At 44.9% G+C, this 26,891-nt stretch overlaps 1 protein-coding gene across 2 annotated transcripts in view; it reads right to left on the bottom strand.

Moving 5' to 3' along the window:
• Nucleotides 1-25,459, bottom strand: part of LOC147122288 (phospholipid phosphatase-related protein type 5-like) — a 187,031-nt gene extending 161,572 nt beyond the window's left edge. For both annotated transcript variants that reach the window (XM_085983263.1, XM_085983262.1), the window contains exon 1: nt 24,716-25,459. In XM_085983263.1, the coding sequence (XP_085839389.1) occupies nt 24,716-24,919 (204 nt within the window). In that variant the 5' untranslated portion in view covers nt 24,920-25,459. The remainder of the gene's footprint in view (nt 1-24,715) is intronic.
• Nucleotides 25,460-26,891: the final 1,432 nt, after the last annotated feature.

Here is a 26,891-nt window from a genome sequence, read left to right as displayed (position 1 = left end):
TTGAATAAATTTTTTAATTAATTAAAGGAGTAAGTCATGGCAGGAGAGCTCAGTCCCGTGTTCTGCTCCTCTTGCTCCATGTGGGAAGTCAGGGACGCTGCCAGTGTCCCTGGCGACCATGTGTGTGGGAAATGCATCCAGCTGCAGCTACTTGTAGACCGCATTGCGGCGCTCGAGCTGCGGGTGGATGAGTTTTGGAGCATGCGCGATGCTGAGAGGGTCGTGGATAGCACGTTTAGCGAGTTGTTCACGCCGCAGGGTAGGGCTGCACAGGCAGAAAGAACTTGGGTGACCATCAGGCGGAGCAACAGAGGCAGGCAGGAAGTGCAGGGGCCCCCTGCGGACATCCCCCTTTCAAACAGGTATACCAAGTTGGATACTGTTGAGGGGGATGACTCACCAGGGGAAGGCAGCAGCAGCCAGCTTCCTGGCACCAGGGATGCTTCTGCTGCTCAGAAAGGGAGGAAAAAGAGTGGGAGAGCAATAGTGGTAGGGGATTCTATCATAAGGGGAACAGATAGGCGTTTCTGTGGCCGCAAACGTGACTCCAGGATGGTTTGTTGCCTCCCTGGGGCCAGGGTCATGGATGTCACTGAGCGGCTACAGGGCATTCTTAAGGCAGAGGTCGTGGTCCACATTGGGACCAACGACATAGGTAGGAAGGGGGATGAGGTCCTGCATCAAGAATTTAGGGAGCTAGGTAGCAGATTAAAAAACAGGACCTCAAAGGTTGTAATCTCTGGATTACTCCCAGTGCCACGTGCTAGTGAGTATAGGAATAGGAGGATAGAACAGATGAATGCGTGGCTAAAGAGTTGGTGCAGGAGGGAGGGTTTTAGTTTCCTGGATCACTGGGCCTGCTTCTGGGAAAGGTGGGACTTGTACAAGTCGGACGGGTTGCACCTGAACCAGAGCGGGACAAATATCCTTGCGGGGAGGTTTGCTAGCACTGTTGGGGGGGGTTTAAACTAACTTGGCAGGGGGATGGGATACAGAGGGGAGCTGAAATAGGGGGTGATGTGCTGCCAATTATAGAGAAAAAAACAAGTCAGCTTGGTAGACAGGGCAAATATACAAGGGCAAGGCTGGATGGCATCTATTTTAATGCAAGGAGTCTTGCAAATAAGGTGGATGAACTGAAGGTGTTGATAAACACATGGGAGTATGATATTGTTGCTATCACGGAGACATGGTTGAGGGAGGGGCAAGACTGGCAGCTCAATATTCCGGGGTACAGAATCTTCAGGCGAGACAGAGGGGGAGGTATAAGAGGAGGGGGTGTCGCAATATTAATTAAGGAGTCAATTACTGCAGTAAGGAGGGATGACATATTAGCAGGTTTCTCTAATGAGGCCATATGGGTGGAGCTTAAAAACAAAAAGGGGGCAAGCACTTTGCTGGGAGTGTACTATAGGCCTCCAAACAGTCAGGGGGAGATAGAGGAACAGATATGTAGGCAAATCTCAGAGAAATGTGCAAATAATAGGGTAATAATAATGGGGGATTTCAACTTCCCCAATATTAACTGGGATAGTCAGAGTGTGAAAGGCACAGAGGGTGTAGAATTCTTAAAGTGCATCCAGGAGAGCTTTTTGAGCCAGCATGTAGAAGGTCCTACAAGAGAGGGGGCGGTACTGGACCTAATTCTAGGGAATGTGGCCGGCCAAGTGGAAGAAGTGCTAGTAGGTGAGCACTTTGGTGACAGTGACCATAATATGATGAGATTTAAGGTGGTCATGGAATGGGCCGGAATGGGACAGGGATGGGCCAGAATGGGACAGGGATGGGCCGGAAATAAAGGTTCTAAATTGGGGGAAGGCCGATTTTAATAGGATAAGGCAGGATCTGGCCAAAATGGACTGGGATCAGCTACTTGTAGGAAAATCCGCATCGGAGCAATGGGAGGCTTTCAGAAGGGAGATTGAGATCATACAATGGCAACATGTTCCCGTAAAGGTCAAGGGTGGTTCCAAAAACCACAGGGAACCTTGGATGTCAGGGGATATACGAGAATGGATTAGAAAAAAAAGGAGGGCTTTTGGCAGATACAAAAGGCTAAAGACGGAGGAAGCCCTAGAGGGGTACAAAAAGTGCAGGGGGATACTTAAAAAAGAAATTAGGAGATCAAGGAGGGGCCATGAAATAACACTGGCGAGCAAAATAAAGGAAAATCCTAAGATGTTTTATAAGTATATTAAAGGTAAGAGGATAACTAGGGAAAAAATAGGGCCCATTAGGGACAAAAGTGGCAATCTGTGTGTGGAGCCGGAAGATGTAAGAGGGGTTCTAAATGAATTTTTTGCATCTGTTTTCACTATGGAGAGGGACGATGTGGACATAGAAATAGGGCGGGGGGACTGTGATATGCTCCAACATATTAACATCGAGAGGGAGGAGGTATTGGCGGTTTTAGCAGGCCTAAAAATGGATAAATCCCCAGGCCTGGACGAAATGTATCCCAGGCTGCTGTGTGAGGCAAAGGAAGAGATTGCGGGGGCTCTAACACATATATTCAGAACCTCTCTGGCCACAGGGGATGTGCCAGAGGACTGGAGAACCGCTAATGTAGTACCATTATTCAAGAAGGGGAGTAGGGAAAAACCGGGGAACTACAGGCCAGTGAGCCTAACATCAGTGGTAGGAAAATTATTGGAAAAAATTCTGAGGGACAAAATTAGTCTCCACTTGGAGAGGCAAGGATTAATCAGGGATAGTCAACATGGCTTTGTCAAGGGAAGATCATGTCTGACTAATTTGATTGAATTTTTTGAGGGGGTGACTAGGTGTGTGGATGAGGGTAACGCAGTGGATGTGGTATACATGGATTTCAGTAAGGCCTTCGATAAAGTCCCGCACAGGAGACTGGTCAAGAAGGTAAGAGCCCATGGAATCCAGGGTGCCTTCGCACATTGGATACAAAACTGGCTTAGTGGCAGAAGGCAGAGGGTGATGGTCGAAGGTTGTTTTTGTGACTGGAAGCCTGTGGCCAGTGGGGTGCCACAGGGATCGGTGCTGGGTCCCTTGCTGTTTATGATCTACATTAATGACTTGGATATGAATGTGAAAGGTATGATCAGTAAGTTCGCGGATGATACAAAAATTGGTAGGGTGGTAAATAGCGAGGAGGGTAGTCTCAGTCTGCAGGACGATATAGATGGGTTGGTCAGATGGGCAGAACAGTGGCAAATGGAATTTAACCTGGAAAAGTGCGAGGTGATGCACTTTGGGGGGACTAACAAGGCAAGGGAATACACAATGAATGGTAAGACCCTAGGCAAGACGGAGGGTCAGAGGGATCTGGGTGTGCAAGTACACAGATCCCTGAAGGTGGCGGAACAGGTGGATAAGGTGGTAAAAAAGGCATATGGGATACTTGCCTTCATTAGCCGAGGCATAGAATATAAGAGCAAGGAGGTTATGATGGAGCTGTATAAAACATTGGTTAGGCCACAGCTGGAATACTGTGTGCAGTTCTGGTCGCCACACTACAGGAAGGATGTGATAGCTTTGGAGAGGGTGCAGAGGAGATTCACCAGGATGTTACCAGGGCTGGAGCGCTTCAGCTATGAAGAGAGACTGGGCAGATTGGGTTTGTTTTCCTTGGAGCAGAGGAGGCTGAGGGGGGACATGATTGAGGTGTACAAAATTATGAGGGGCATAGATAGGATGGATACTAAGGAGCTTTTTCCCTTAGTAGAAGGGTCAATAACTAGGGGGCATAGATTCAAGGTAAAGGACGGGAGGTTTAGAGGGGATTTGAGAAAGAACTTTTTCACCCAGAGGGTGGTTGGAGTCTGGAACTCACTGCCTGAAAGGGTTGTGGAGGCAGGAACCCTCACAACATTCAAGAAGCATTTGGATGAGCACTTGAAATGCCATAGCATACAAGGCTACGGACCAAATGCTGGAATATGGGATTAGATTAGACAGGGCTTGATGGCCGGCGCGGACACGATGGGCCGAAGGGCCTCTATCCGTGCTGTATAACTCTATGACTCTATGACTCTAAGGATTATACAGAAGGATTGTCTGCAGATGAACAGAGAAAACAAGACAGCAAAGAAATTTTGAAATGCTAATGTGCATAATCTGCATAGATAATCAATGTAATTTACTGTGATTCTTCACACCATCTAACACTTTTCTGCTCCTCTATATCATGTTTATTCTTTCCATTCCCTACAAAATGTGTTTCTCTGTCTCCGACCGGTCCCATTGTAATTTCCTCTCTCTCTCTCTCTCTCTCTCTCTCTCTGTCTCCCACCGGTCCCATTGTACTCTCCTCTCTCACACTCTCTCTGTGTCTCCCACTGGTCCCATTGTACTCTCCTTGCTCTCTCTCTCTGTCCCTTGTGGTTCAGTGCCTTGCAACAGCTAGAACAAGAATCTATTTTTTAAAAATATACAGTGGATGACTTGTCAATGAATTGATCTGGTTGGGCCACTGGGCCTTATATAATCATGGCAGTTGTTCCTCCTCATGCTCCATTGTTAACTCACGAGATCAGGCTGAGCTGAAATGTAAGGTTCGCAATCAGTGGCTGGGCTACAAAAGCTAAGGCTCCAGATTTTCTGATTGGCATGCATCTCCAGAGGGGCAGGACTTATGCATTCCATGGAGATGCATCCTGGACCCAGCACAATTTTCTGGTCTTGGGGAAATTAGCATATTAATTAGCACACTAAATATTAGCACAGTTGATTCTTTGGCCGTTTTGACCTCCCCTGCACCCTCCCGACCTCCCCATAAATATTGGGGTCGATGTTTCCATAACACTGTGAGGTAGATTGTTCCCCGATACGGACTTTTGGCGGTCAGTTAGTGGAGTGTACCTACTAGCCGCCCGATGGTCCCGGCGGGAGGCCTTGTCCATTTCGAGGGCCGAACCTCATTAGCATTCACCCAACGGGCTGTGGGCGGAAAACGAGCGCCCGGCTTTACCGCGTCCTGGCCAGAGAAAAGCGAGCGTCTGATCTCATGGTGGGCGGGGGTGGCAGAGACCCATCCCTGCTCCACCTGGCCTCACAACATTATCGTAAAACTTACCTGTGGGTCCCTCTTCGGTTGGACTGCCAGCTGACACTGGGCAAAGCGCTGCGCATGCTCAACACAGTGCTGGCTGTCCTAAAATGACAAACAGGGTCCCACGTACAACACGAGACTCCAATTTGCATATTAAAAGGGCCTAGCTCAGGCAGGCGTTCGAGCTGGCCAGCGGGAGGCACAGAGGAAGATGGTAGTGGCCACAACAACGGTATGTCATTCCCCAATATTTTCGAGGCACTATTTTCCCCATTCCCGCCAGGCGGGAGGCCTCCAAAGCTCCCTCAGTGCATGTTCATTTGCCTAAAAAACAAAAGCTATGGTGAAGACAAATGAAGCAGTGAGGGGCTGTTCACTGAGAAAAAAATCAATTCAATGTTTGGCTTTGTAACTGTAAATAACAGCAAGGACAGCTGTGGTTTTCCTCTTGGCTGACTTTAAGCAGTTTAATTTAGCAGTTGATAATAATGAAAATGTCAGCGTTACCTGAAGGAAAAAATAGAAAATTTGTTCTTGAGTGTGTTTTGGAAACATTTGGAAGGAAGTCTGTCAGAAATCCTGTCTCATGATGAATGCGGTTAATTAAAATGTTCCCTCTAATTTTTTTTTGCGCGCAGTCCCTTTAAATTTGCTGTGTGGTATCGTTTCCAGCGGCAACAGCTGGTGAGCGGCCTGCGCGGAACCACCCGATTGATGCGCGGCCGCATGCCCATGCACCTTAGGGGGAACGTTGCTCCAAATACAGACTCCTGGGGAACACCTCCCTCCAGCCTGTAGACCAAACGTTCACCATTACTCTCTGCTTTCTGAGAGTAAGCTTGCAGGGAACATAAAAACTGACTGTAAAAGCTTCTATAGATATGTGAAGAGAAAAAGATTGGTGAAGTCAAGCATAGGTCCCTTGCAGTCAGAATCAGGGGAATTTATAATGGGGAACAAAGACATGGCAGACCAATTAAATACAGACTTTGGTTCTGTCTTCACAAAGGAGGACACAAATAAACTCCCAGAGATGTCGGGGAACATAGGGTCTAATGAGAGGGAGGAACTGAATGAAATCAGTGTTTGTAGGGAAATGGTGTTAGGGAAATTGATGGGATTGAAGGCCGATAAATCCCCATGGCCTGATAATCTACATCCTAGGGTACTTAAGGAAGTGGCCCTAGAAATAGCAGATGCATTGCTGGTCACCTTCCAAAATTCTATAGACTCTGGAACAGTTCCCATGGATTGGGGGATAGCTAATGTAACCCCATTATTTAAAAAAGGTGGTAGAGAAAAAACGCGGAATTATAGACCGGTAAGCCTGACATCGGTAGTGGGGAAAATGCTAGAGTCCATTATAAAAGATGTAATAGCAGAGCACTTGGAAAACAGTGACAGGATCGGACAAAGTCAACATGGATTTACAAAAGGTGAATCATGCTTGACTAATCTACTGGAATTTTTTGAGGATGTAACTGGTAGAATAGATAAGGGAGAACCAGTGGATGTGGTGTATTTGGACTTTCAGAAGGTTTTCGATAAGGTCCCGCATAAGAGACTAGCGTGCAAAGTTAAAGCACATGGGATTGGGGGTAATGTACTGACTTGGATAGAAAACTGGTTGGCAGACAGGAAGCAAAGAGTTGGAATAAACGGCTCTTTTTCCGCAGGGATTGGTGCTAGGACCCCAGTTATTCACAATATATATTAATGATCTAGACGAGGCAACTAGATGTAATATCTCCAAGTTTGCAGACGACACAAAGCTGGGTGGGCGTGTGTGCTGTGAGGAGGATGCAGAAAAACTCCAGTACGATTTGGACAGGTTGGGCGATTGGGCAGCTGCATGGCAGATGCAGTATAATGTGGATAAATGCGAGGTTATCCACTTTGGTGGAAAAAACAGGAAGGCAGATTATTATCTGAACGGCAATAGATTGGGAAAAAGGGAAGTGCAACGAGACCTGGGTGTCCTTGTGCACCAGTCGCTGAAGCTAAGCAAGCAGGTGCAGCAGGCGGTTAAGAAAGCAAATGGTATGCTGGCCTTCATGGCGAGAGGATTCGAGTCCAGGAGCAAGGATGTCTTGCTGCAGTTGTACAGGGCCTTGGTGAGACCACACCTTGAGTATTGTGTGCAGTTTTGGTCGTCTTATCTGAGGAAGGATGTTCTTGCCATGGAGGGAGTGCAGCAAAGATTCACCAGACTGCTACCTGGGATGGCAGGAATGACGTATGAAGAGAGATTGGGTCGATTAGGCTTATATTTGCTAGAGTTTAGAAGAATGAGAGGGGATCTCATTGAAACTTATAAAATTCTAACAGGACTAGACAGGCTAGATGCAGGAAGGCTGTTCCCGATGGCGGGGGAGTCCAGAACCAGGGGTCACAGACTAAAGGTAAGGGGTAAGCCATTTCAGACTGAGATGAGGAGGAATATCTTCACCCAGAGAGTCGTGAACCTGTGGAATTCTCTACCACAGAAGGCAGTTGAGGCCAATTCATTAAATATATTCAAGAAGGAGTTAGATATATTTCTTAAGGCTAAGGGGATCAAGGGATATGGGGAGAAAGCAGGGACAGGGTACTGAATTTGGATGATCAGCCATGATCGCATTGAATGGCGGAGCAGGCTCGAGGGGCCGAATGGCCTACTCCTGCTCCTATCTTCTATGTTTCTATGTTTCTGTCCCTTAGCCAATTTTGTATTCATGCTGCCACTGTCCCTTTAATCCCATGGGCTTTAATTTTGCTAACAAGTCTATTTATGTGGTACTTTGTCAAATGCCTTTTGAAAGTCCATATACACAACATCAACCGCACTACCTTCATCAACCCTCTTCATTACTTCATCAAAGAACTCAATCAAGTTAGTTAAACATGATTTGCCTTTAACAAATCTGCACTGACTTGCATTTATTAGCCCATACTTTTCCAAATGCCGATTTTATTTTGTCTCGGATTGTCTCTAAAAGTTTCCCCGCCATCGATGTTAGGTTGACTGGCTGGTAGTTGCCGGATTTATCCCTCTCCCCTTTTTTTAATCAGGGGGGTAACATCTGCAGTCGCCTGGCACCACCCCATATCCAAGGAAGATTGGAAGATTATGGCCAGAGCCTCCACAATTTTCACCCTTATTTCCCTCAGTAACTTAGGATGCATTCCATCCGGACCAGGTGTCGTTTCTACTTTGAGAGCTGCCAACCTCTTAATTACTACCTCTTTATCTATTTTTATCCTATCCAGTATCACTACTGCCGCCTCCTTTACTGCTACATTGGCAGCATCCTCTTCTCTCGTGAAGACAGATGCAAAGTAGTCTTTTCGTACCTCGGCCATGCCCTCTGCCTCTACAAGAGGTTCTGCTTTTTGGTCCCTAGTTGGCCCCACCCTTCCTTTGATTACCCTTTTACTAGTTATGTGTTTATAAAAGACTTGTGGATATAGGAATTTATAATGGAAAGGTTTGACAGGAAATGTACACAGATGTAAGAGTTTTAATGGTAGATAGATCAATCAACAAAAATAATGTGCTAATATATCAACAGAAACAGAAAAGTACAAGACTGGGATGACAACAAATAAAAACTTGTCAAATTTTGTCTGATTACGCTCCTGTGAACACCTTGGGACACTTTCTTATGTTAAGGGCGCTATATAAATACAAATAATTGTTGTTGTTGTTGATAATGTCAGGAACCGCTTGAGATCCTCATGGGGCTTTCCCTAGTTTGTAAAACTATGACTTAATCAGATGAATAGAGTTGCAAAGTATTTTGTGCCTATAGCTAATACCAGCAGGAGCTGCTTCACCCTAGTTAATGGAAACTTCTGTTTTACAGGGTGGTTTTCAGCATTGAGATGCAATTATATAAGGATATATTAATGCTAAAGAATAATTACTGGGCCATTTGTAATAAACACTCATTATCTGTAGCCTATGAATTGCTTAATGGTGACTTGTCTTTGAATGGAACACTTTGTCAGCGAAAGGTTACTTTCCAAATAGATATAAATAAAACTGCTGGTTTATAGGATAATGTTATGCTGAAGGTTTTGCTTCATAGGCATGGTTCTTAGAAGCACTGCTACTGAATTACTCAATACAAGGGGCGAGAAATTCATTATAGCCCCGTTTGGGGTGCTAACTTTTAAAAGTTGAAAAAATTAGCACCAGGCGCTAATGTTTCTAAACTTTAAAAAAAATCGGTTTTGCGCTCCAGGAAGTGGAGCGCTAAATCAAGTGCTCCACTTAGAACATAAGAACATAAGAACATAAGAAATAGGAGCAGGAGTAGGCCAATCGGCCCCTCGAGCCTGCTCCGCCATTCAATAAGATCATGGCTGATCTGATCCTAACCGCCAATCCACTATCACAGAACCATCTCCTGAATCTAACAGAATTAGACACATGAAATAGGAGCAGGATCAGGCTACATGGCCCCTGGGCCCGCTCCGCTACCCACAGGGCCATGACCGATCCGAACCTAGACTCATGTCCAAATTCCTGCCCGCTCCCCATAACCCTTAATTCCCTTTACTTCTAGGAAACTGTCTATTTCTGTTTTAAATTTATGTAATGATGTAGCTTCTACAGCTTTTTGGGGCAGCATATTCCATGGACCTACCACCCTCTGAGTGAAGTAGTTCCTCCTCATCTCAGTTTTGAAAGAGCAGCCCCTTATTCTAAGACTATGCCCCCTAGTTCTAGTTTCACCCATCATCGGGAACATCCTCCCCACATCCACCCGATCCAACCCCTTCACAATCTTATATGTTTCAATAAGATCGCCTCTCATTCTTCTGAACTCCAATGAGTAGAGTCCCAATCTACTCAACCTCTCCTCATATGTCCATCCCCTCATCCCCGGGATTAACCGAGTGAACCTTCTTTGTACTGACTCGAGAGCAAGTATGTCCTTTCTTAAGTATGGACACCAAAACTTCCTTCTTGGAGCGCAATCGGCAGCAGGCAGGGCGGTGACTTCAGCAGCGCTGCACACTGGGCCATGCAGCGCGGCCTCGTTCAAAGGCTCCTTCCCTCCCTGAAAGGGAAGGGCCGTCGCTGCAGGCCCTGCAATAGAAAAATTATCTACCTGGACCACCGAGGCAGCCGCAATCCCGCGGGATCAGCCCAGCACTCAAGCAGAGTGCCGGGCTGATCGATCACGGGCAGGAATCTGTGGGAAAAAACTGGAACAAGAAAGGTAAGTTTTTTTTTACTTACCTCGACCACCTTGCCTTTAATCATCACCCCTGAAGCAGCTGCCCGCCCGGTGCACGCCTCCTGCAGCTGTCGGTGTTTTCGACCGGCGGCAGGGGGCGGAAGTCAATTTCGGGACTGGGGCGATGCACGCGGCGATGCGTATGGTGATGATGTCACGATCTCCGGGTGAAGGAGATCAGGGCGCAACGCCATAGCGCCGCCTCAAAACTCCCGCCGTATATAGCGGGAGTTGATGTCAGCGCCGCGCCTGGTTGCAAAGCAATTTGCGCCAAGCTAACTCTCCCCATGGGCACTAACGGGAGGCGCAACGGCACCCAATTTCGCCCTCAAGTACTTTAAATAAAAAATAAGAGCTGTATTTAGACATTGAGTAGGAAATTGAGAACTGTGACTGTATTACAATGAATGTTTATTAGGTTTTGTATGAACTGGTCATAAGTCTGATTTGAAGCAACAGACCCAGGGGGGCGAAATTGGGTGCCTTTGCACCTCCCATTAGCACCCCTGGGGGGCATTAACGGGGCTCAAATGGCTTTGCGACTGGGTGCGTGCTGATATCGGCTACCGCCATATTCGGTGGGAGTTTTGTGGCGGCGCTACGGCATTGCGCCCTGATCTCCTTCGCCCGGAGATCGTAACGTCATCGCCGCGTGCATCGCCCCGGTAGCGCCCCAGACCCTAAATTGACTTCCGCCCCCTGCAGCAGCGCCAGCCGAAAACACCGACAGCTGAGGAGGTGTGCACCGGCCGGCCGCTTCGGGGATGATGATTAAAGGCGAGGTGGCCGAGGTAAGTAAAAAAAATCCTTAACTTTCTTGTTCCAGTTTTTTTCACGGGCTCCTGCCCACGATCGATCAGCCCGGCACTCTGCTTGCGTGCCAGGCTGATCCCGCGGGATTGCGGTTACCTTGCTGGTCCAGGTAGATAATTTTTCTGTTGCGGAGCCTGCAGCGATGGCCCTTCCGTTTAAGGGAGGGAAGGAGCCTTTGAACACGGCCGCGCTGCACGGCCCAGTGTGCGGCGCTGCTGAAGTCTCCGCCCCGCCTGCTGCCGATTGCGCTCAAAGAATGTGCTTGATTTAGCACTCCACTTCCTTTCTGGAGCACAAAACCGAATTTTTTTAAAGTTTGGAAACATTAACGCCTGGTGCTAATTTTCTCAACTTTTAAAAGTTAGTGCCCCAAACGGAGCTATAATGAATTTCTCTCCCCACCCCCCAGTTATTTAAGGAGCTAAATAGAAAGGTATTACAACAATGGAAGTTCTTTGTAGCAAATGGGAACATTAAGTCCTTGTGAACTGACTGGGCTTGATACTGTTAATTACACCGACTTTTGAATAAAGGGGCCATTTAGTTCCTTTCATGGTGTTCCACGTAAAAGCTTCAGTTTTATTATCTACAGAGAGTTAAGGAACTCTGCAACAATTTGGGTCCTCCTACTATTCATTGAAAAGAAGAGAGAGAACATTTGACAAACAAGAGTTTTGGCTGGCTAGTAATGAGCAATTGGTTAATCAGCAAAAATATTCTAAGACAGCTACCCTGTTTTGGCATTTTTTCCAAAAATTTGATTTTCTCTTGCATTTTTCTTTTTATAATTAAAAACATTATTAATGTAGAAAATCCCATGGGTGTTTTGCTATCCGACAACCCAGGAAAAAACTTTAGCATGTTTTACATTACATGGTGTTTCTTTGCTAAACAGTACAAAAGATGTACTTTTGGCAACATGTTGAACATTTTTGAATTATAACACGTATTTTCAAATGTAATTAATGTACAGAAGTACAGTTTAAACTCTGAATAATTAAACATATTAGTACTTAAAATACTGAGATGCCCTGTCATTTTAAGATCATCATTGGAGAATTTGTTTTTTTTATCAACAGACTACATTTGTATATGGGGGAGGGTTTAAACTAAAATGGCAGGGGGTTGGGAACCTGAGCGGGGAGACAGAGGAAAGGGAAACAACGATAAAAGCAAAAGATAGGAAGGAGAAAAACCAAAGTGGCAGGCAGAGAAATCAAGGGTTTAAATCAAACATGGCCACAGTAAATAATAATTCTAAAAGATCTAAGAGCATGAAAAAAACAAGCCTGAAGGCTCTGTGTCTTAATGCGAGGAGCATTCGTAATAAGGTGGATGAATTAGCTGCGCAAATAGAGGTAAACAAATATGATATGATTGGGATTACGGAAACATGGCTCCTGGGTGGCCAAGGCTGGGAACTCAACATCCAGGGGTATTCAATATTCAGGAAAGATAGGCAAAAAGGAAAAGGAGGTGGGGTAGCATTGCTGGTTAAAGAGGGGATTAACACAATTGTAAGGAAGGATATTAGCTCTGATGATGTGGAATCTGTATGGGTAGAACTGAGAAATACCAAGGGGCAGAAAACGTTAGTGGGAGTGGTATATAGACCTCCAAACAGTAATGCAGAGGTCGAGGATGGCGTTAAACGGGAAATTAGAGAAGTGTGCAATAAGGGCACAGCAGTCATCATGGGTGACTTTAATCTACATATAGATTGGGCTAACCAAATTAGTAACAATACTGTGGAGGAGGAATTCCTGGAGTATATGCAGGATGGTTTCCTGGACCAATATGTCAAGGAACCAACTAGAGATTAGGCCATCTTAGACTGGGTATTATTTAATGAGAAAGGATTAATTAGCAATCTTGTTGTGCGAGGCCCCTTGGGTCGGAGTGGTCATAATATGATAGAATTCTTCATTAAGATGGATAGTGAAGTAGTTGACTCAGAGACTAGAGTCCTGAATTTAAATAAAGGAGTCTACGATGGTATGAGGCGTGAGTTGGGTAGGATTGATTGGGGAATGTCACTCAAAGGGTTGACGGTGGATAGGCAATGGCAAACATTCAAAGATTGCATGGATGAACTACAGAAGTTGTTCATCCCAGTTTGGCATAAAAATAAAACAAAGAAGGTGACTCAACCATGGCTAACAAGGGAAATTAGGGATAGCATAAGATCCAAGGAGAGGACATATAAATTGGCCAGAAAAAGCAGTAAACCTGAGGATTAGGAGCAGTTTAGGATTCAGCAAAGGAGGACAAAGGGATTCATTAAGAGGGGGAAATAGAGTATGAGAGTAAGCTTTCAGGGAACATAAAAACTGACTGTAAAAGCTTTTATAGATATGTGAAGAGAAAAAGATTGGTGAAGTCAAGCATAGGTCCCTTGCAGTCAGAATCAGGGGAATTTATAATGGGAAACAAAGAAATGGCAGACCAATTAAATACATACTTTGATTCTGTCTTCACAAAGGAGGACACAAATAACCTCCCAAAGATGTCGGGGAACATAGGGTCTAATGAAAGGGAGGAACTGATAGAAATCAGTATTTGTAGGGAAATGGTGTTAGGGAAATTGATGGGATTGAAGGCCGATAAATCCCCAGAGCCTGATAATCTACATCCTAGGGTATTTAAGGAAGTGGCCCTAGAAATAATAGATGCTTTGCTGGTCATCTTCCAAAAGTCGATAGACTCTGGAACAGTACCCATGGATTGGCGGGTAGCTAATGTTACCCCACTGTTCAAAAAAGGTGGTAGAGAGAAAACGGGGAATTACAGACCGGTAAGCCTGACATCGGTAGTGGGGAAATTGCTAGAGTCCATTACAAAGGATGTAATAGCAGAGCACTTGGAAAAAAGTGACCGGATCGGTTAAAGTCAACATGGATTTACAAAAGGTAAATCGTGCTTGACTAATCTACTGGAATTTTTTGAGGATGTAACTGGTAAAATAGATAAGGGAGAACCAGTGGATGTGGTGTATTTGGACTTTCAAAAGGCTTTCGATAAGGTCCCGCATAAGAGATTAGTGTGTAAAGTTAAGGCACATGGGATTGGGGGCAAGGTATTGACTTGAATAGAGAACTGGTTGGCAGACAGAAAGCAAAGAGTTGGAATAAACGGCTCTTTTTCCGAGTGCCAGGCAGTGACTAGTGGGGTACCGCAGGGATCGGTCCTTGGACCCCAACTATTCACAATATATATTAATGATCTGGACAAGGGAACTAGATGTAATATCTCCAAGTTTGCAGACGACACAAAGCTGGGTGGGTGTGTGTGCTGTGACGAGGATGCCGAGAAACTCCAGTATGATTTGGACAGGTTGGGTGATTGGGCAGAAGCATGGCAGATGCAATATAATGTGGATAAATGCGAGGTTATCCACTTTGGTGTCAAAAACAGGAAGGCAGATTATTATCTGAATGGCAATAGGTTGGGAAAAGGGGAAGTGCAATGAGACCTGGGCGTCCTTGTGCACCAGTCGCTGAAGGTAAGCATGCAGGTGCAGCAGGCGGTAAAGAAGGCAAATGGTATGTTGGCCTTTGTAGCGAGAGGGTTCGAGTACAGGAACAAGGATGTCTTGCTGCAGTTGTACAGGGCCTTCGTGAGACCACATCTTGACTATTGTGTGCAGTTTTGGTCGCCTTATCTGAGGAAGGATGTTCTTGCCATGGAAGGAGAGCAGTGAAGATTCACCAGGCTGATACCTGGGATGGCAGGAATGACGTATGAGGAGAGATTGGGTCGATTGGGCTTGTACTCGCTGGAGTTTAGAAAAATGAGAGGGGATCTCATTGAAATGTATAAAATTCTAACAGGACTAGACAGACTGGATGCTGGAAGGATGTTCCCGATGGTCGGGGAGTCCAGAACCAGGGGTCACAGTCTAAGGATAAGGGGTAAGCCATTTAGGACAGAGATGAGGAGGAATTTTTTCACCCAGAGAGTGGTGAACCTGTGGAATTCTCTACCGAAGAAGGCAGTAGAGGCCAATTCATTAAATATATTCAAGAAGGAGTTGGATATATTTCTTAAGGCTAAAGGGATCAAGGGATATGGAGAGAAGGCAGGGACAGGGTACTGAATTTGGATGATCAGCCACGATCTCATTGAATGGCGGAGCAGGCTCGAGGGGCCAAATGGCCTACTCCTGCTCCTATCTTCTATGTTTCTATATATGTATAGTTTCATATACAACACGTGTGATACCATCAATTTTGTTGCACTCATTTTTGAGAATCTTGACATTTTGTAAGGCTTTTAAACATTGCAGAAAACAAGGCTCTTACGTAATGCCAGCACAGACTAAATAAACACAATTAGAGTACATTTTAAAATTGCAACAGTAATTCTGATCTATATCCTAATCTCTTATTCAAAGTATATAAATGTTGCTCATATTTATTCTACAGGGAGAAATTGTAACGCCAGCGTTCAAAGGGTTAATGCTTCACTTGTGTGGAAAAACTGCTCAACAGTTGGAAGCGATATAGTGCTTCAGATCTCATTTCAAATGGACACATTTAGAGCTTTATTGGGAATAGCACACACATGGAATAAACAAAATATCTCGCCAATAACAGCATGTTATCCATATTCTAACAAAGACGATTTTAATTTACATTTAGTAATATTGTAACTTACCACCAGATATCCTTTTTGGCTATTGTTAATAGAAGCTCACAAAATAAATTCATAATTGTGTTTGATGAATTTGGCCCTTTCTTTCTCGGGTTGTAGGCATCGCTAGAAACACCATCATTTATTGCCCAACCCTAGAACCACTGCAGTCCATGTGGTGAAGGTGCTCCCACAATGCTGGATGAGGTGTCAATCAATCAGGCTGCTTTGTCCTCGATGGTGTCAAGCTTCTTGAGCATTGTTGCAGCTGCACCCATCCAAGCAAGTGGACAGTAGAGGATAGTGTGTACTACAGTAGGTTCACAACTTGGTATAAGTAAAGAGCGTCGTGGGTTAATTAGTACAGGGAGCTACAGTGAGAGGGGAGAGTGCCATATAGCCTGTATGGACAGGGAGATTGAGGCCAACCTTCAAGCCTGAGACATCTCTGTGCAGAAACAGGCAGCTTGAACAAGATCAAGTATAATAACAGAATCAAATGCAGCTGGTGTAGATGTAATTAACTGTATTCCTGGATCTAGACAATAGGAATCTTAAATGAAACCAGTATCACATGACTTTAATAGAGTACAAGTCAAAATATTCAAGTGGGGAGGGAGTTACCATGGAACAGATTAGTCTAAGTATAGGGGAAAAGTACTGGGAGATGCAAGAAAAACAAGATGAAGTAACCTTGAGCAAGCGATAAGAGATGGGGACTCATGTTTAATGGTTTCAAGCAGAGACTAACCAAATGATATATTGCAGAGCTGGACAAATCTGGTTTAAGTCAGTTTTCAGACAAAAGGATAGCAAATGGTGCTAGGGTTATATCATAACATGATTCAAAATAGGTGTTTTAGGGTAAAAGTATAAACGTAGACCGCAAAGTATCTTTGGGGAGGTACTCCTGATCAAGAACTGCTCTGGATTGGTGATGCTCTTGGTCTCCAATGGGTAGCCTACTTACATGTATGATATAAATATTTGCTTGCTTGTAATCACATCTATGTTCAATAAATCTTGAAGCTTAACTTGTCTCCAGAGTCTTGAGTCTTTCGTGGGACCGGACTGGAAGTCCTACAAGTTATCAGTTCAACAGTTCCATTACACTCCGGACTTGTGCCTTGTAGGTGTTGAAGAGGCTTTGGGGAGTCATAAGGTGAGTCACTCACCGTAGAATACCCAGACTCTGACCTGCTCTAGTAGCCATGGCATTTATGTGGCTGGTCCAGCTGAATTTCTGGTCAATTATGACCCCTAGTATGTTGATGGTGTTGGACTCAGTGATGGTAATACCACTGAATGTCAAGGGGAGGTGGTTAGGCTCTCTCTTGTTGGAGATGGTCATTACCTGGCACTTGTGTAGCGAGAATGTAGCAAATAGCCGCTTATAGCTCAAGGCTGGATGTTGTCTTGGTCTTTCTACACGTGGGTATGGTCGACTTAATTATCTGAGGAATTACAAATGGAGCTAAACACTGTGCAATCATCAGGGAACAGCCCCACTTCTGACCTTATGATTGAGGGAAGGACATTAATGAAGCAGCCGAAGATAGTTAGTCCTAGGAAGCTGCCCTGAGGAACAGCTGCAGTGTTATCCTGGGCTGAGATGATTGGCTTGCAAAACCACAACCTTCTTCATTTATGTCAGGCATGAGTCCCACCACTGGCTCCCAATATGCACATATAACTTTATTTTGTGTAAAAATTCATTTAGGTACAGCATTTGCTTCTATTAAAAAAAAAGCCTTCCTTTTCACCAAATGACAGATTAAACAGAATATCAAAATATAGGTGTGGAAATTGGTTATAACCCATTCTTGGCCGACAACATGCGTCCCAACCAGGTGGCCTGAGGCAGGCCCGAAATTGGGACTTGAGCCTTATTAACATTATTTTCATGAACAGCTGGTGCTTGTCGCACCTCAACAGGCAGCTTGAGGATTTGAAGGCAATGAATGTTGGCCCACTTGCCTCGTCCACAGCAGCCCGAAGGTAAGTCCCAGGATGGTGGGTGGAGCGCCAGCGCTGGGAGGTAGCCAATCATTTGGACTGTGGAGCCATGGGAGCACTCCTGCTCCACCTAACTCCATAGCAACATTTAAACATTTTTTCTAAACTCACCTTTGGGCGGCATCAGCCACTGAAGAATCCTGAGTTGAGCAGGCCTGGCGCCTGCTCCACTCATTGCAAACCAATTTCCCAGAGGAGTCCGAGGCATTGGTTGTATAGTTAAGCAACCATGGTCAACAAAATGAGGTAAGAGACAGTATCAAGCTAAAAGATACGGCTTACACAAATGCAAGGAAAAGTAAATATCTGACTGATAAAACTTTAAAAAGCATCAAAGGGATACAAAGAATGTGAGGTGGCCGGCCGCCTTGAAAAAAATGTCGGAATTTTAAAACACTTTTTTTTAATGCTTCTGGGCATGGGGCCCTTCCCTTTAATTCAGGGAAGAGCTAAGATGTGCAAAAAGGAATATGAAAAAATTGCAAGAAATATCAAAGCTAACAGAAAAAGTGTATAGAAATCTATTAAGGGAAAGAAAATGGTAAAGGGGAATGTGGGCCAGTGAAAGATGAATGCAAGTGAGACAGTAACTTATAATAATGAAATGTCAGACTTGTTAAATGAGTATGAGGAGGAGGACAAAATAACCAGTGGTACAAGTGAACCTAAAAATAAATCAAGGGGAGGAACTTTAATCTAAAGTAATAAAGGTAATGGAGAGAATAATGGGACTTATGATAGACCAATCTCCAGGATATGATGGTTTCCACCCCAGGGTATAAAAAGAAATAGGTGAGCAAATTGCAGTTGCATTAGTTATAACTTTCCAAAGCTTTCAAGATTCAGGAACTGCACCTTTGGATTGAAAATTTGCAAATGTACTTCTATTATTTATGTAGAAAGGGAGGATGAAACCAGGTAGCGACAGATCTGCCAGTTTAACTTCAATTGTGAGGAAGATTCTGCAATCTATCAGCAGAGACAGAGTGACTGAGAACATGAACAAGTATCAGTTAATCAAAGAGTCAGCATGGGTTTGTGATGGGTAGGTCATCTCTGACTAATCTAATTTTGAGGCAGTCCCTAGTATGATGACTAGGGGAGTGTCTATGAATGTGAACATCTGGAAGGCATTTGAGAAGGTGTTGCACAAGAGATTATTAGCAAAAATGAAAGAATTGGAAATAACTCTGTGACATGGGTCAGTAATTGGTTAGGAGATAGGAGACAGAGGGCTAGAAATTCCCCTCGAGCCCTGTTTGGGGCACTAAATCAGAAACTCTGGAAAAGTTACTGCCAGGCACTAACCTCTTCCAGCCTCTGAAATTCCCATTTTTTGCTCCAAGAGGGAAGAGTAGTGCTAAATTAAGTGTTCCTTCTTGGAGCGCAAGAGGGGGGGGAAGTTTGCGCCACCCAATACAATACAATACAATACAAATCGCTTTATTGGCATGATAAGGTACATCTTATGTTGCCAAAGCATCAAAATACATTTATGGTTGAACACATAAACGCGGTTCCATTCATACAGTGTATAAACAGGTATATCCCTGAGTTTATAAATATACATTCGCCTTGTTTATATATACTCTTGTCTTAGTTTACTGGTTGTCCCTCTGTTCATGGCAAGCTGTAACATAGTGTGCCGCCAGTGTTACACAGCTTCTCTCCTCCCCCAGTAGGAATGGGAGTTTTTGGTTGTCAGTCAGATTTCTGAATTCAGGGCATATTTGTGAGAATTTTTGGTAGAAATTCTCTCTGATGCCCTGATATTTTCCACAGGCTGTGAGGAAGTGCATCTCTGTCTCAACTACTCCCTGACTGCAGTGAGAGCATATCCTGTCTTCTCTTGGCAGCCTGGTCTGCCTGTGTCTGCCTTTTTCGATTGCTAGGCTATGTTCGCTAAGTCTGTACCTTGTCAAGGTTCTTCTCAGTTTGTTATCCTTTACCATGGTCAGGTAATCAGCTATGTTGTATTGTCTGTTTAGGGCCAAGTAGCAATTGAGTTTGCTTTGGGTTTTTGTTGTTTCTGCCCAATATGACAGATATTTTTCCTTTTGCTTTGCGACGATTGTGTTGGGTCGAATTCTTTGTGTTACCCTGTCACTGTCCTGGGACTGGTTATTGTTAGTATTGTTATTAGTTACTTTATTGAGTCCCAGGACTAGTTGACTGAGGGTATTCTTCTTTATGGTCAGCTCTTGGCATTTCAGGGCGTCGTAGTGATAGCATTGGGGGTTGCTCATTTGTAGGTGATTCCAAAATTTGGTGGCTCTTTTTTGGATAGTGATTATTAATGGGTATTGGCCTAGTTCCGCCCTGCATGCGTTGTTTACTGTTTTCCTTTGAGTCCGGAGGATACTTTTACAGAATTCCGCATGTAGGATCTCAATTGGGTGTTTGTCCCATTTTGCAAAATCTTGTTGTGTTAGTGGTCCCCAGACCTCACTGCCATAGAGTGCAATTGGTTCAATTACTGATTTGAAAATTTTGAGCCAAATGCTAATTGGGATTTCTATTTGGATTGATTTTTTGATGGCATAGAAAGCCCTTCTTGCTTTCTCTTTCATTTCATTCACAGCCAGTTTGAAGTTTCCTGTAGAACTGATTTTTAAGCCCAAGTATGTGTAGTGAGTGGTTTGTTCAATTTTGGTTGTTCCTACTGTGAAATTTATTGTGGGTCCATGTTGTTTGGATCTTTGCTGGAACACAAGGACTTTGGTTTTTTGGGGATTTATTGTCAGGGCCCAAGTCTGGCAGTACGACTCCAGCAGGTCCAGGTTCTGCTGTAGACCCTCCTTAGTTGGTGACAGCAGAACCAGGTCGTCGGCATAGAGGAGGAATTTAACCTTGGATTCATATAGGGTGAGGCCGGGTGCTGTAGATTGTTCAAGTAGTTTTGCCAATCCATTAATGTAAATATTAAAGAGTGTCGGTGAGATTGGCGAGCCCTGCGTCACCCCCCGCCCCTGTGGGAAGTATTTTGTTTGTTTGTCTCCAATTTTAACTGCACATTTATTGTTTGTATACATTGATTTAATTACATCATATGTTTTCCCTCCTACCCCGCTTTCGATAAGTTTCAGGAATCCACTGGGGCCGCATGGCGCTGACACATTGCAGGGGCTCTTCCCTGAATTAAAGGGAAGGGCCCCACGCCGAGAAGCATTAAAAAAAGTGTTTTAAAAATCCGACATTTTTTTCAGGGCGGCCGGCCACCTCACCTTTAACTTCCACCCTGCTAGCAGCCGGCCGCCCTGCTCATGCCCTCTGCAGCAGTCGCTGCCATCGCCCAGCGCTGCTGCAGGGGGCGAAGGGGAATTTTTGTGCCAGGACGCTACTGGGCCGATGCGCCCGGAGATGACATCATAATTAGGGCGTAACTCTGTAGCGCCGCTGCTAACCTCCTGCCGAATTTGGCGGGAGGCGCAGTCAGCACCGTACCCGGGCGAAAAGGCCTTTGCGCCCCATTAACGCCCCCCCACGGGAGGTGCAAAGGAGGGGAATTTCTCCCCCAGAGAGTATGATTAAAGGGTTCATTCTCTAATTGGTGGAATGTGATAAGTAATATTCCTCAGGGATCTGTACTTGGCCTCAGCTTTGCACCAAAAAATTTTAGTGACTTGGATGAAGAGAATAAAGAGTTGTATATCCAAGTTTGCAGATGACACTAAGTTAGGAGGCACAGTAAGTTGTGTGGATGGGAGCTTGAAATTGCAAAGGGATATAGAAAGACTAAGTGAGTTGGAAAACTATGACAGATGGAGTTCACTATGGGGAAGTGTTTGGTCATCCACTTTGGAAACTGAGCAACATAATTCAGAATCGGGTTGGATCGGGTGGATGCGGGGAGGATGTTCCCGATGGGTGAAACTAGAACTAGGGGGCATAGTCTTAGAATAAGGGGCTGCTCTTTCAAAACTGAGATGAGGAGGAACTACTTCACTCAGAGGGTGGTAGGTCCATGGAATATGCTGCCCCAAAAAGCTGTAGAAGCTACATCATTACATAAATTTAAAACAGAAATAGACAGTTTTCTAGAAGTAAAGGGAATTAAGGGTTACGGGGAGCGGGCAGGAATTTGGACATGAGTCTAGGTTCGGATCGGACATGGCCCTGTGGGTAGCGGAGCGGGCCCAGGGGCCGTGTAGCCTGATCCTGCTCCTATTTCGTGTGTCTAATTCTGTTAGATTCAGGAGATGGTTCTGTGATAGTGGATTGGCGGTTAGGATCAGATCAGCCATGATCTTATTGAATGGTGGAGCAGGCTCGAGGGGCCGATTGGCCTACTCCTGCTCCTATTTCTTATGTTCTTATGTTCTTAGAATATTTTCTTAATGATGAGAGACTAGGAGCTGTGGAGTATCCATGCACACACAGCACTAAAAGTTAGTGCACAGGTACAAATAGTAATCAAAAAGGCTAATAGAATGTTGCCCTTTATCTCAAAGGGGCTGGAATACAAAAGTGAGGAGGTTGCAGTTCCGATGTACAGAGCTTCATCGGACCCCATCTGGAGTACTATGTTTTGTTTTGGGCATCGAACCTTAGGAAAGATATATTGGCCTAGGAAGGGGTACAGTGCAGATTCACCAGAATTAAAAGAGGGCTTTAAGGGTTAAATTATGAGGACACATTGCATAAATTTGACTTATATTCCCTTGAGTTTAGAAGTTTGAGGGGTGTTCTAATTGAGGTGTTTAAAATGATAAAGGGAACTGTTAGGGTAAATACAGAGAAACTATATCCTCTGATGGGAGAATCCAGAACAAAGGTGTATAATCTTAAAATTAGAGCTTGGTGATTTAGCAATGAAATCAGTAAACACTTTTATACATAAAGGGTAGTGGAAATCTAGAACTCTGGCCCCAAAATGCTGTTGAGGCTAGGCCAACTGAAATTTTCAAGCCTGGGACTGATAGATTTTTGTTAGTTAAGGGTTTCAAGGGATATGGATCAAAGGCAGGTAAATTAAGTTGAGGTACAGATCTATGATCTAATAGCATGGTGGAATAGACCCGGGAGGCTGAATGGCCTCGTCCTGTTGCTATATTTATAGGTTAGCCCCCATCATTAACATATGCAAGGGGCCTAACGCTTGTTTTAAATCGCTGCCCGGGACACCGGGGGAAAAAAGGCGCGATAAATTTAGCAGTGGCCCGAATGCACTCACAGATCGGGCATGGGCCGTCCCCTGGTAAATCTGCCATTGTTGCGCCCGTTTTATGCCTGAAAACAGATGCAACGCATACCAATTACTACCCCATAAAAATATCACAGGACATGACTCAATATTTAATTTAAAAAACAATTCCTGTATTCCCTTTCACTGTGGGCTCTTGGCAGAGATTCGCTGAGATTCTCATGTCGTGAAGTCAATTGCTTTTCTTGCATTCACTGTAAGTGGCTTCCTATGAATTAGTCTGAGTTCAAACCATTCAACAAATGTGTGTAAATTGAAATATTTGGGACCTTGTCCTCTATGAAAAGATCATGTGCTTTGCTTCAACTAAATTTCAAAAGTTATAGTTCCCCTTTTTATAAGGTTATCAGAATAAAGAGGGCCCCTAAATCCTATTAGTTTGATAGGGATATCTGTTCCAAATCTACAGTATAATTGTTACTTTATAAATATGGTAACTTAACAATAACTTAACTATCATACTGCTCTGCCATATCTCTGTAACTCTAATATTGATCTCGGTATGTGATAAAGTATAACCTCTTAAAAAAAAGTGGTTGCATAAAGATCTTGTGATTTATACCCGTTCAGCTCCAGATAGTAATGTGCACGATTCTCCTCCTCTCAAATGCACAAGTGGGGATTGTAACAATATATTGTCAAATGTTCCTAAAGTTTAAACCAGCTCACTCGGTGTATAAAATTAGCAATTAAACCAAACAACTGATGTAGCTATTTCAGATCCATTGCTTATTCGCTCTGCGCATTTTTCATTTACCATCTGCCTGGAGCACCTGATCCAAATTGACAACTCGAACCAAATTTCAGGTTGGTTGGGTCAATAATTGCGGTGTTCTGGATACATCAATAATAAAAGCACTTATCTTGTTACATCCACCGGGGAGTTCCCTTCCATATTGCAAACCAAACATCTCCCACAAAACCGTGTCCCCTGGGGCTTCTGGTCTGTCATCGGCACCAAAAGAGGTTTATTTGGCTGGATCTTGGAATTCAGTGGGGTGGGGGGGGGGGGGGGGGGAACAAGCAAACGCCTGAGAACCTCGCAATCCCAGCCTCTAACCTACAATAATTGGTCTGCTTGTCCTTTCATTTTTTAAAAGTGACATATCGAAATGCAGCCACACCCCCCAAAAAATAATAAACCCATATAACATCAACAACTGGAGCTGCGCCCGGCTAGACAAATTAAACAGCCCGATTCCCATTTCTGTTTCAAACTGCCTGACTGTAAGCACCATTTTTATTTAATAACAGCCCCCCCCCCCCAACACACACACACACACCCCGTGTATGACCGTGCACTGGGATGTTCCAGTGGAATTCCTGCTCCGGTGAATTAATGTGATCTAAGCTGTGCCAGATCTGTTCATTCACAACTTCGACAAGGGCCGCCTCACTGAAGGTATCAATGTCAGGAGGCTGATCAGTCACTCCTGAAGACATCGGCAGAGGCTCAGCCTTTGGGACTGCCCGGGGGGTCGGCTCGTTGTATTAGCACCGGCAGAAAAACCATACTAGAACCCCGCGCAGAAAATGTTGGGATAGTTTTGAAAGGGGAATTTGGAAAGCTTTGGGGGGGGGGGGGGGGGGAGAAAAAAATTAGCAGCACATTTCATTTGAGCTGCCCGTTGCCAAAGCGGTACCCTGTGCACAATACAGGTCGAACTGTTAATAATCATTCAGCCACACACACACAGCCAAAGGACAGCTCGATCGATGCTAGAGCTCAGGGACACGAACTATGTCCCCTCCGCGTCCTCGCTCTTTCCTTCTGTGACATGTTGCGAGAGGCAAACTTACCATAACAGGGGGGACCCCGGCGACCAGGGAATAGAGGAGAGCTGGTGGAATAGCACTGCTTTCATCGGGTCCGGGGTAGGGCTTGGTGTAGCTGCCGTCGTGACAGAAAAATCCCTGGACGTGAACGTTGAAAGTGTCAGTGTATTCGAAGTAATATGCCAACATGACAGTCCCTGCCATTATAACCAACTGGAAATAAAGCATGGTCGTGGAGGACAGGAGGGTGGGCGGCGGGGGGGAGGAGGGGTGCTGAATAACAATAATAATAATTTAACAAAAAATCCTTTTCTTGCTGTTGTATAATTTCTGTATAATCCACACTTCAAAAGGCACGGCAACTATCGCCCCATTCACTTTGCAGGATTTGCTCGGCAGATCTCCGCAGCCAGTGGCTCATTAAAGCGTTTAATCCATTCAGAAGGACCGAACTGCCCGCACATTGTACATCCACCGCCGTCACCAGTTGGTCGCTGTCGCCGAACAAAGCCTAAAATAAATTAATTCAGCTCCGAGCCTTGACTGTGAGAACGGCGAGTGTCCCCTCCTCCTCCTCCTCCTCTCTCTCTGTGTCTCTCTCTGTCTCTCCCAACACTCCGGGTCTTCAGTGCACTGGACTGATGTTTGCCAGTGCCGTCAACATCTGGTTAAACACACACACACAGCAGCCTCGAAGCGACGCGCCGCCTCCCCAACATGTCCTAAAAAGTTCATTCAGGCGGACGGGGCAGATTTTTTTTTTGCACCGAACCGATGAAATTAATCAGCTCACGAGTGGCTTGGAAACTGACACCGGGGCATCTCAGCGCGCCAGCCGGAGGCTCGGGGCTGGGGTGGGGAAGGGAAGCCACACGATTTATATTGACAGGTCGGTGCGTTCCCCTCAATCCCACAGCAGCGTAATTTATTTTCCCGTTGCAACAGTTCTGATCGTTTCTGCATTTTAATGGTAAAAATCGAATTTTCCCTCCGCAAAATGACAGGCAGGGCCTTATTGATTGCCTAAAATTGGAATATTTCCAATAAGAGACATTTTATTCTCACTTCCAGTATTTTGTTTCGACCCTTAAAAGCAATCAATACGTCACTTATCATCGCAGACAATTGTCAAAGTATGTAGCCTGATAATCTATTGATGAAACATCACACCATCAATTATAATTACGATTGATAACCTTATAAAATATGTACTGTAAAGATACGCATGCTCATTATATCCCTGTAAAATGATCATTGTACTGTAATTCAAGAACAAACGGATAAACGTTGTGCTATTGGACAAAAGGAAAGCCTAATGCAGTTTGTAATAAGGAAAATGAAAGCTTGTTTTTCTCTTAATTCCAGCTTTTTCCAATGTTCTTCCCGCAAGCTGCCCCCCCCCCCCCCTTGCTGGGGTACAGTTCCACTTGCCTCGGGTGCCATTTGGTATCCGACCCAAGTGGCCATTGACACTGAGTGGCAGCATGTTATCTGACTATTGCAAAGTGTGACAGGCAAGGCTCAGTGGTAGCACTCTCTGGGCTGAGTCAGAAGGTTGTCGGATCAAGCTGCAATCCAGAGAGTTGAGCACATAATCTAGGCTAATAGTTCAGTGCAGGACTGCTGCGGTGTTGTGCTTGTCCAAGGCGCTGTCCTTTGGCTAAGGCATTAAACCGAGACCCCATATGCTCTCCCAGGTGGTTGTAAAAGCTCACACGGCACTATTTGAAGAAGAGCAGGGGAGTCCTGTTGAATATTTATCCCTCAACCAATATCACTAAAACAGATTATCTGGTCATTTATCTCATTGATGATTGTGGGACCTTGCTGCGCGAAATTGGCTGCTGGGTTTCCCTACATTACAACAGTGACTATACGTCGAAGCTGTGGCTGTGAAGGGCTTTGGGATGTCCTGAGGTTGTGAAATGTGCCAAATAAATGCACGTTTTTTGTCTTTCTTTCTTTACCCAACATCCACACACAGGCACTTCCAGCAGGACACGCTCTTCAGCAGGAAACCTGATGTAACCCTGGGACATTGAGACTAAATAACCCGGCTTGAGTTCAGTTAACTCAACACAGACTCGGGATTGAACCTGGGACATTTCTGATCAGTGCGGTTCAGTTACCCTCTGGGGGCAATTTTCCTCAGGAGCCCAGGTTGGCTGGGAAGTGGGTGGGGCATGCGTTACATCCACTC

Source organism: Somniosus microcephalus, chromosome 3, assembly GCF_052327205.1.
Source record: "Somniosus microcephalus isolate GS21.2 chromosome 3, FLI_Smic_1.0, whole genome shotgun sequence".
NCBI lineage: Eukaryota > Metazoa > Chordata > Chondrichthyes > Squaliformes > Somniosidae > Somniosus > Somniosus microcephalus.
The sequence above is the reverse complement of the archived record's forward strand: the minus strand, read 5'-3'. Positions and strand labels throughout refer to the sequence as shown.